We start from the raw sequence: 10,930 nt of genomic DNA on the forward strand, positions 1-10,930 counted from the left end.
CAATAGGTATGTCTTACCCCTCAAAGTAGTGTTGCAGCTTGTGAGATGATGTAGGGTTTTCTTCCAAGATGCAGCTTCAGATGTGGACAGTTTGGCACGTGGAAGGGCTGTTTGAAATACCATCTGGATCGAGACATAAGAGTTTATCCTCACACTGCTATTGCTATAATGCCTTGGGGCTAGGGACTTTCTACCATGCCGTGATTTTGAAGCCTTTTGCATCTGATTCATTGCTTCCAACGATATTCTTCATTGTGATTCTTTTTATCCCTTGCAGCATAGAATATTTGGAGAACGTCCAGCAGCTTTTAACAGCCATAGTGAAGAAGGTTCCATTAATTGCTGAAAAAAGTAAGCAGTAAATGAACAGGCTTTGTTTTCTATTTTCGGTGTATCAACAGAAAGCCTTGCATACTCTGTAGCCTCAAAAATTGTTAAGAGTTGGAATGAAATGCAGCCATTCTCCTAGAGAGCTTACTTCAGGGGTTATTCTAAAGATGCTTAGAATTAGATTTTTCCAGTAAAGCCAAGTATGTTGCCAGCAGTTATTAACTTTCATCTGGTTTTGGTAGAAATAGATTTTATTTCCTCACTTAATGGCTGCAGGAAGGTTGTCTTTTCCCTGGTTTGTCCTTAATGCATGTGCTTTTTCATTCTCTTTGACCAGTAAGACAGACTTACAGGTCTACATAATAATAGGTTTTCTGGGGGAAAAAGAGGCTTAAAACAACCTCTAGCTGCAGATATTTGTGTGTGTGACCAATGGGGGTGCTGATTTTGACTCAAAAAAACACAGTCTGCTGCACATACCTGTGCCGTGCTCAGAGAGAACGTAGCATTTGTGAAAGTTTAGAGTTACAGTCCTTGATCCTGTGATCATGAAATGCATTGCCCTCCTTCTCTCCGCTATGTAACATAAAACCAGAATTTATCTTACTTAAAATATAAGATGAATTCAACTTCCTTCACTTACTCAAAATGTAATACCAATTTTGACTTTGTGTTTTCTAGGTGAAGATGCAAGCTCTTTTTGTGCCGGTTCAGTGGAACAGTATTACAGCTGGAATATTGGGAAGAGGAGGGCAGCTGAGGTAATCCTCTTCTCCTGTGTTTCATAAGCAGCCATTATGGACACAAGAAGGATTTCTGAATTATGGAACCTTCATTGTACTTGGGTGATTTGTTTTCTGAAACAGTCTGTCATGTCTTAAATGGAAGCATTTCTTACTGCAGGATGCACTGATTTGTGTGTAGGTAGTGTTCCAGTTTACTGTGCAGAGACTTTCTCAAGCAGAAGGGTCTCTGAAGGTCATTTTTCAGTTGATTCAAAGCAAGATGCTTTTGAAGCATTTTTAAAATCTGAATTTTTGCAAACTGTCCTAATAGCACTATTCTCATCACTCCTCTGTGGCGTATTACAGTCATTCGAATTTTACCCAACATACTTTGTCTATTTTATCATGTGATTGTGTCTGTTTCCTTCAAGGAAGAGAATTGAGGGATCTGATGTAAGTATTTCTGGTGCTGAAATAGATTGTCAGTTCACCCAAGATGAATATTTCAGTTAATCTAGAACTTTTTGTATTGTGGTTGTTATGTTTCCCTGTATTTCTTCCTGATTTTGTCATCTTGCTGTGGAGTTTTATGAGGAAGATGTTGAAACTAATGAGACTCTCTGCTGTTGCCAGCTTAAATGATTAAAGAGTTTAATCAAAATTTTGAGAAGCCTAGTGCATTTCTTGCAGTATACCATCATAGGTGTTACTTTGGACATGTGGCATTTCAAGGCAAGATGTGTCTGGGACTCTGTAAATGTGTGTGTCACTTTCTTGAGGTTTTCTTTGGATGACAAAGCAGAGTTTAAATGACCTGCCCACAGCTGCCTAATACCAGGATTTAGACCATCTTCCACATTTGTTTTTCCTCGCCCTTCTGACTTCTGGGAAGTTTTTCTTGCAACCCATATTATTGTTCAGGGCAATAGTCCAGCCTTAAGCATTTTAGCCAGTGTGCTAACCTTTCCCTTTGCTTTGTCACAGTGGCAACGAGCAATGACAGTGAAGAAGATCCTACAAGAAATTATAGAGAAGCACCCCAGGTTTCACAACATTACACCCCTGAAAACAAAGCACGTGGTGCACTGGTGTCGATGCCATGGCTACACTCCACCTGACCCTGAGACCTTGCAGAACGACGAGGACTCAATTGAAGACGTGCTGACGCAGATAGACAGTGAGCCAGGTGAGTATGGAGGGACAGAAAGCTCCTTGCTACCAAAGATGCTGGTTATTAAATGGCTCAAGGCTCTGCATGCTCACACATGTGTTGCTTCTCCAAGAGAAGGGGATCTGGGGATTCTTTCTTTCTTTGCTTTTAACTTAGCTCGCTCTGCAATGACAGAAGTTGGAGATGATAAGGGCAAGCCTACAACTGAGGCTGTGCCTTGTTCTTATCAGTCCTGATGTTTTCTGCAGCCTCTTTTGGGTTTTATTGAGCTTTGGGGCCCTTGGAGGCCAAGCATAGATAAACCTTGAGAGAGATGATTCTTGTCCCACAGTGTAATGTGGGCACACAAAGTAAGCATAGGAGTAATGATATATCTGTCCTTGGGTAAGCATAGCCTCAGTTAAGATTTAATGTGCAAACAGTGTGAGTAAGTTCAGGTGCAAAAAAGGAAAGGGAAAGAAGAAAACAACAAAACTGGTAGCTGTGGTGTGGAGCACAGTGGGGGTTAATTTAACCTCCAAAGGTGAGGAGAACTGGCCTGTGTGAAGCTTCAAATTTTATTATTACAGCTGCTACATTATTCCTCTAGGCATAACTCGGGAATTTCCACTGTCCATTTTAGTGTGTATTAAACATACATATATAATCTGTTCTTCACAGTTAAGCTCTCTTGTTTCACTTTCATATAATCCCTTTCCCAAAGCTGAATGTTTTTCTGTTCTGATCATACAGGAATTTGGGTGACATGGTCTAGGGTGAGGCATCCCTGCCCATGGCAGGGGGTTGGAACTGGATGATCTTATGGTCCTTTCCAACCCAAACCATTCTATGATTTTATGATTTAAGGTATTTCACAGAAGTGTACGTATTTGCTTATTCTTTGCAAAGTCTGGCCATGCAGTGCAGTCGCTAAAGGTGGAAAGGAAGCTTACATCCACCTTTTAATATTTTTATCTGCCCAACTAGGTTTGTGTTTGTCTTTGAAAAAAAGGATTTGCTTATTGCAGTTTTCCACTGTAGGTTTTAGTGGCTGATGTTGAGCACGCAGAGAAGAGGTTACTCTTTCTTAATTCTACCACAGATCTGTCAGTCAATGACTGTTTGCATTTCTGCTTATCCTTATGTTTGGTAGGAACTACAAAAATAACTTTCAATTACATTAATTTCTTGCCATATTTTGAGAGTGCATCTGTTTATAAACACCTATCATGTGTTTAATTGATTGCTTCTATTTCAGAATGCCCTTCATCTTACAGCAGTGGTGAGGAGCTGTGCCGAAAACTAGAGGAACTACAGCAGTTTCTGAAACGAGAACCAGAACATGAAGAGGAAGTAGATGTTCTCAACTTCAGCGAGCCTTTAAAAATAAACATTAAGAAAGAACAGGAGGAGAAACAAGAGGAGATGAAGTTCTACTTGGGTTCCTTGCCTGCATCAGAGTTTGTGAGGGACGCTGCAGAGAAGGTAAGAAGTGAATCATTAACCTAGTAAGAGCTGTTTTTAAACTAGTTGTAATCTTACATTTATTTAGTTGCCTTTCCTTCATCTATATGCTTCTGAATGCTTTATGGAAATCTTTGTAAATGCCCTGGAAATACTGGACCTTCTGATTCATGACACTCAGCTGGACACTGCTGGGAGGAGGAAGTGACGCATGCTAACCGGGAGGTCTTTTTAGAGTACATGTGTTACAGGGCTTAGTATCAGAAAAGTCATCCTGTCAGGCTAGAAGCAAGGGGAAATGAGGGAAGGAGGAGGACTGGTACCAAATTCTTCTGTCTCACCACGTGAAAGACTGGGACTTGTTCCTTTGACTAGTGCTGTTTAATAGCAGCTTCTGAAAAAGGACTCGCAGTAAAGCTTAGAGCACAGCAAACTTATTTACTGCTTGGATTTCTTCCCCCTGTTCAAATCAGAGTAAAAGAAAGGGAGAGGGGGGTCTTCTGTCATAGCAGCAGGAAGGACAGGGAGGAGACTCACTCAGCTTGTGGGAAGGAGACAGGAGGAGCAGGAGTTAGCATGCAGCAGTTCTGAGGGAGAGAAAGGATCTCCCTGTCCACCTGAAATGCTGACATTAAGGGACAGCATTTTGGTTCTTTGTATCTGGTCTATTAGAATCATAGGTAACAAGGGCACACGCATTATGAGAATGAAACTAGGGGATGAAACAGTCTTTCAATGTGGAACTTCAGTGCCAGGAGTACTGTTTAAAGTGGTTTCAGTTGCCATGGGTGCAGAGAAGATGATGAACAGATGGGTTGAATATATGTACAGTATAGTTTCCATTCTCAATTCAGAGGTGCCCAGTGCAGCCTGTTTTTTGTGTGGACTTTCTGAAACAAAAGTTGAAACCTGCTTTTGTTTCTTCTGTGTTTTAAGGGCATTTCTACAGGCTCTTTTATAAATGAAGCCTGAGTACACTGCTTGAAAGTCCTGAACTGTTTGCTTGCTTATTTAACTACCATTTATAATAGACTTCTTTTGTTAGTCTCATTCTCATCTAATCTAAACCCAGTACAACACGAGTTTTGTGATATTTGATATACTGTCTTTTTTTCCTCTCTCCCATTTTATAGATAGGGATTTCTTTTCAGCCTGCTGAGGTACAAAAGAACGTTTATGCATCAGTAATAGAAGATATGATTTTAAAGGTAAGAAATAGCAACAAGAACATTTCTGTGTTTTAACCCAGCAATGTAGGAGAAAAAAAATACAGACTGTACTTGCTAATATACATTTTATCAAATCAGGAGATGCACAGTCTGATAATTCTTTTTGTGCATGTATCAGAAGATGTGTAGCTGGCCAGAGAGAGTTGTATGCTTCTGTGTGTGTTTTCAGCTTTCTACCTGATTTGTTGGCTTGGACACAATAGAGATTTGCAGATTCTCCCTACCAGTAAGATACTAATTCTGTAACTTTGAAGGTCCCCCTTCCTTTGTCCTACCTTTCCAAACGGGAGAATACTGTTCACTTCCTTTTCGCCTGGGTTGTCTGTGGCAGGAAATTGATGAACTCCTGCGGACAGTAGCAATTCTGCCTTATTTGAGAAACCACTTTTCTATCTTAATCACTTTTGGAAAAAGAGAGATGGTTTCTTATCAAAGCTTTGAACAGCATGGAGCTGGGGGCTAACACAGATTGTTTTTAGCAGTGCTCTGCTGTATTTGAAGCCAAAGAAAATTTCTGGGATTGTTTATACAAGCTGCTGCTTATCAGTAGATGGGTTTTACAAAAGCTGGTTGGTTCCAGGTTACACACTTACTCACATGCACACGTCTGCTGGGCTCTCTGTTACTTACCATAGATGAACTCGGATACATCCATTTGTATAGATTGTTACTATCAGATTGCACCATTATAACTGTAGAGTTATGCCAGCTTTCCTGACGGAACGTCCCAGAAACCTCTGCTGTAGTCTTGATACAGGCACAGAAAGCCAAGAGCCTTAATTAGCTTTTGAGTGAACTTTGATTAAGCCAAGTGTGTAGGGCATACGGCTGCCATCTGCTGCTTGTCCAGGCTGGGAGATGTTTGTGAAAGTGTCTTGACATAAGCTGGTGACCACAGGGAGTGGTATGTGCTAACAAGGATATACCAGCTCCCAGGAGAATACCTGGAATTTGCCATGTACAAAACAAGCTCTGGTCTGTGAGGCGATGGGCCCTAAATTGCTCTTCGAAGCGCAGGCTCTGGAACATCAGATGCACCCTGCTGTGCACATACTGATCTGCAGGTCTGGAAAGAAACCAGACTGGACAGTTCCAGTCAGCTCTGTGCATCTATAGGTCTATTTCTTTCTGTTAAATATACTCAGTTCTTATTACTGTGTTAATAAAACTCATTTGGGCATCCAGAACTTTCCCTGCTGGTGGAATACAGGATTGAGGTGACCCAGAATTTCAGCTGCTCTTGCACTGATGCTGAAGCATGTTGTTTTCCTCGTTTTGTAATGCTGTCTCCTAATGTCTTTTGTCACAGGCCACTGAACAGCTTATGAGTGATATCCTACGGCAAGCACTTGCTGTGGCATACCAGACAGCACCTCACAACAGGTACAGCACCTTGGTTCCTCTTGGGCCACTTATGCCAGCACAAAGGGCTGAGTTGCTTGAGAAATTTAGTCAGATTTTGTGTGATCAGACCACATGATGGAGGGAATTTATGAACTGCATTCTGTGAGAAGATCCAAGGCTTGTGAGGAGGTTTGTCATCTCCTAGCTCCATAGTGGCAAAGAATGGGAACATAAACATTAAAAACCGAAGCAGGAGTCTCTGCTGTTGCCATGCTCAAAGGATGACCAGAGCCATGCTGGAAGGACCTTCTCACTCCTGTCTATCTCATGTTACCATGTAGACAAGTTAGCCATGGCCCACCAGAACTTAAAACAACCTAAAGTCTTCTTTATTTTCTCTTTTCTAGCTCAGATACTGAGTGATTTTTATGGTAATGATTAGGTCACGTTTTGACTTCTGTTCAGCAACATGATTTGAGATAGCTTGGAATTGGGAGAAAAAAAAGCAACACTACAAGAAAATGCTTAGATTAAATATTTACTCATGCAGCATATAAATATTTATATATGTTAAACATATGTATTTATGTTATATAGAGGAAAATACACACAGTCTGTGCTACAGAAGTTCAAGGATTAATGCTTAAGTACTGGATTTTCCTGTCCTGGTGCCCGAGATGTTTTCCTCAGTCATTTGAGTGTTTTTTTTGTGCTGTGACATTTTAATGCTTGTTGCTGTAACACGTGATCTTTTGGTTTGGTTTGTTTTTTTTTAATGGGTCTTCTTTCTTTTATTTTTCCCTAGTAGTTTTCTTAACTTGCTATTTTCTGGACACATGTCTTTTTATGTATTATAATACCATCTCTGATGCATTCCCTGCAGGACTCCAAGAGAGATCACAGTCATGAATATTCACAAAGCCATCTGTAATATTCCCTTTCTTGACTTCCTCACAAACAAACACATGAAGATACTAAATGAGGAGCAATGAAATAGAGCAAAGAAGATGCTACAGGAAAGGTGGATTTATGACTGAAGTTGGTTTGACAAATCCAGTATTTCTGTAGGACACTTATATACATTTATAACATTGGGCTACTAGATTGTTACCTCCAATTAAAGATGCACCTTAATGCAACAAAACGATGCTCTGTTCCAAGTCAAGTTGTTAAATGTCAGTGTTTACTTGGTAAGTGTATGTTCAGTGGCTGAACAAACATTGTCAGTTTGCATCGAGTTGCTAGCTGTGAGAGACTCCACAGGCCTGGTCCCTCTGAGACAGCTGTTTTGATGAGATTGAACATTTTTTTCTTAGGAAAGAAATTATTCTTTTTGATGCAGTCTGCATAGGAGTTGTTCTTCCCATGCAGTGGGCAGAACAGTTGCTTTGGCATTCTGAATACAAGATAAGTCAAAAGACAACTTTTAAAGGTAGTTACTTGAGTAGGTGGGTGAGTTGGTCAGGTAGGTTTAGGTGTGGGTGAGCAGGAGGCTGATGGCTGCAGCAAATTCTGGCAGTCCTGCTCCAGCATACAATGTATGTGACTAAGCACACATCAGTAAGCTGGGTTGGCTTATTGTCAGCTTTTTCAGCAAAGGGAATAACCAAACTCCTTGCCTCTAAAGAGGTGCCAGGTGCTACCTTTCTTAGTCACCTCAAAAGGGTAGACTGGCACATGCTCAATCACCATGAACAAACCATGGTCAGGCTTGGTAAAACTTGACTGACCACTTGTCCTGCATAGGAAAAGAGAGGAGTGGGGACAGTATTTGTAGGTTTTGACTGTCTGAAGCCCTTTCCTTACCCAGCGAGTGCCTCCCCAGGCTGCTTGAAGGTTTGGAGTGTGCTGGGGGACAGGTAACAAGCCATGTTGTAAGGTCATAATGTCTGGACAGCATTGATTGATGATCAGCTTGGATTGTGAAGTGCTAGGGGAGCAGCAGCACTTTGGCTGAAGTTCTGCTCAACACAGAGAGGCTTGATAGGATCAAAATATCAGAGATTTGCTGCTTGTAGGGATCTCCTCTGTCTTGACAGCAGGAAGTTCTGCTACTAACCTTGGCACTTAACTGTCTAGGAACATCTCTGATGTAGGAGACCTGTCTGCAGCCTGGCTATGAACACTTCACTGAAGAAGGCTTCGCTGACAACATCCTGACCGCCCCACATCCACCACCCCTTTGTCCTTCCCCATGGGTGCTTGCTAGTAGTGTGAATAAGCCATTGTGAAGTTGGTGGGATAACTGTTTGATTGTCATGCTTTCAGGATGCTTGTTTTGTGAGGCAGTGCTGTCATGTGGTGGAGCATGGGTCAGGCAGCCAGGACCTCCAATGCACTGATCTCAGCTGGGTCTGTGATCTGCTGCATGGCCTTTGATGTAATCACTCTGTGCCTCAGTTTCCCCATCTCTGAGCATGGGGAGCAGGATACCTACCTCAAAGGGGTGTACTGAGGCCTCACTCTTGTTGGTGCCGTGCTTTGACAATACAAAGCCTTTTATAAACATTAAACCACAGTTATCTTTCCTCATCTGGGACAGGAATAGAAGTTTTCAAAATGCTATTTTTGGTGCTTTTTTTTTGGGCTAGAAGACAGGTGATGTTAACATGCAGTACAGATGGTAACTTCCAGTGTGCAGGAACTGTGGAAGAGGGTGGAAACCGAGGCTTCCGAGGACAGCAGCGTCGATTTGGTGCAGTTCTTAAACTGAAGAAGGTACCATGTACTTCAGATGAGATATTGTCTGTCTTTAGCACCGTAAGTAAAACTAGGGTCTGCAGGAGGGCCCCTGTTGGTTCATTAGAATTAACAGAGAGTTACAGTTCACTTGAATATATGAGGGGCAGAATCTGACCTGTGAATTTAGGAAATGGGACCAGTGGATGAAATCCAAACAGCATTCAGAGAAGGACTTAAATGCCCCCTACACAGGGCACTTCATACACTCTGGATTCAGAAGATAATCCTGGTTTATTTGGGTGAGCTGAGTGCAGGATTGCCTGCACAAGTAAAGTACCCAGCTTAGCCCTGACACTGGTTTTTCAGCTGAGGTCAGTGTGAAGGAGTGGAGCAGTGGTGATTATAGTTGAGCTCAGTGTTGGGAGTCGGGAGGAATCCAGGTAGCTGTGGAGCTGCAGGCCCCACACTTTGCTTGTAGGCTGTACTGAATTCCAAGTCCATAGTGCTGTTGGGCACCCCTGTACACAGCTTTCACAAGAGAGAAGGGCATTTTCAACATACCTGTCACTATCGCTATGGCAGCCTGCAGGTTGTGTGGGAACAGCCCTTTGGGCAGACTCAGTCATGCTAGGATCTTGTGCAATGACACATGGATTTCCAGCCCCTGTCTCCTGTGGATTTTGATATGCCCAGAGCAGCTCTTGAGGATGCAGGAGATTGTCTTCCAGCATCTGTTTGCAAATCGTGGCTTCCTTTGCCTGTGTCCTGCTTTACTGTGGGGAATGGAGATGCAGAGTGAGTCCTGAACCTGGCCCTGAAGCAGGCAAGTAAATACCCCTTGGTCTTAATGGGGTTCTTGCAGTGCAGATCTGTTGCTACGTTTCTGAGCAACCACAGGTTATTCTCCTAGGGGATGCTATATTAATAATATATAAAGTTTGCTGAAGAAAAATAAACTGTTAAAAGAAGCTAGAAAATAACACATTTGTGTAGTCCTTCAGATATAGGAAATGTTTGCAACAAGTTCTTTGAATTTTGAAAAGGGGTGGGAGAAAAATTTGTCCTTGAAGTTCCTGTGGGAATTGCTTGGAGATGAGTTTAGAGGTTGTGGAATTTCATGCACCCGCTCAGGCGTATGTGTGGAACGCTACAGATGGTCCAGTGTGTTGAGATGTTACAGTATTTTTCTCTGGCTTTCTAAAGAGTCTTGATGCAAGTTAAAAATCTCTTTACAGATATTGCCCCTGTTTGTAATGCTGAGTGTTTAAATCCTTCATGTTATCTGTATTATACTGTATAATTGTGTAAGATACATATGTTTACAATAAATTCTTTTATTAGCTGTGCTAAGGTTGTCTTGACTGTCAGCTGTCACTCAAATTTCTCCAGATCCACAGATTTTTGTGTGCTGTGTATATTCCAAATGTCCTAGTTGTGGATTAAAATGGGCAGTTGTGGAATTGAGCTGAAGGAAAAGGTAGTTTTTCCCTTTTCTGGTTCCTATAAAAAGCTCTTGGGTTTGGAGGCTGGGGGAAGGGAAGCACAGAGCTCAACAAGCTTAACTCCTCCACAGCAGCGAGTAATTGGTTGGTGTGGAAGATTGAAAAGCATGGTGCATTGACATTGGCTGGCTGCTGGACACCCACCCTGCTGCTCTTGCTCCCCTTCAGCAGAGCAGGGGTAGAAAATAAGGCTTGAGGGTCAGGATAAAAACAGGGACATCTACCAGTTACCATCATAGACAAAACAGCATGTGGAAGTGCAGGTGTTGACAGCTCTCAGGCATAGTGCATGCAGGAGGCACAAGACTCACTTGCCAGCATCCCAACAAGCCTGTGTCAGCAAGTTGGAGCAAAAGAAGCAGGTTCAGTGTGCCCCTAAAGATAGCAAATTAAAATGTTTCCAGTGGAAAACCTTCCCTCTAAGTGACGTTTCTTTCTGTGTCAACACCCTTGTTTGTAGTGTGATTCACAGTTGGAAAGCCTTGATGGAGTTGGATATGAACC

At 42.1% G+C, this 10,930-nt stretch overlaps 2 protein-coding genes across 13 annotated transcripts in view; one reads left to right on the plus strand and one right to left on the minus strand.

Moving 5' to 3' along the window:
- YEATS2 (YEATS domain containing 2) overlaps positions 1 to 10,269 on the plus strand; it is a 46,806-nt gene extending 36,537 nt beyond the window's left edge. For 11 of the 12 annotated variants that reach the window (XM_061378906.1, XM_061378909.1, XM_061378907.1 and 8 more), the window contains 7 exons: positions 278 to 351; positions 1,012 to 1,091; positions 2,040 to 2,241; positions 3,464 to 3,690; positions 4,803 to 4,877; positions 6,208 to 6,281; positions 7,126 to 10,269. In XM_061378906.1, coding sequence (XP_061234890.1) covers positions 278 to 351; positions 1,012 to 1,091; positions 2,040 to 2,241; positions 3,464 to 3,690; positions 4,803 to 4,877; positions 6,208 to 6,281; positions 7,126 to 7,234 — 841 coding nt within the window. In that variant the 3' untranslated portion in view covers positions 7,235 to 10,269. Of the gene's footprint in view, positions 1 to 277; positions 352 to 1,011; positions 1,092 to 2,039; positions 2,242 to 3,463; positions 3,691 to 4,802; positions 4,878 to 6,207; positions 6,282 to 7,125 lie in introns of those variants that run through there. The other variant, XR_009729329.1, reaches the window with a different exon arrangement.
- Positions 1 to 10,930, minus strand: part of PLEKHB2 (pleckstrin homology domain containing B2) — a 472,273-nt gene that overhangs the window by 448,760 nt on the left and 12,583 nt on the right. The gene's annotated exons all lie outside the window — the stretch shown is intronic.

This window comes from Neopsephotus bourkii, unplaced genomic scaffold (assembly GCF_033783945.1).
Source record: "Neopsephotus bourkii isolate Nb327-2 ecotype Australia unplaced genomic scaffold, CSIRO-AGI_Nbou_v1 NB_1768, whole genome shotgun sequence".
In the NCBI taxonomy this organism is placed as follows: Eukaryota; Metazoa; Chordata; class Aves; order Psittaciformes; family Psittacidae; genus Neopsephotus; species Neopsephotus bourkii.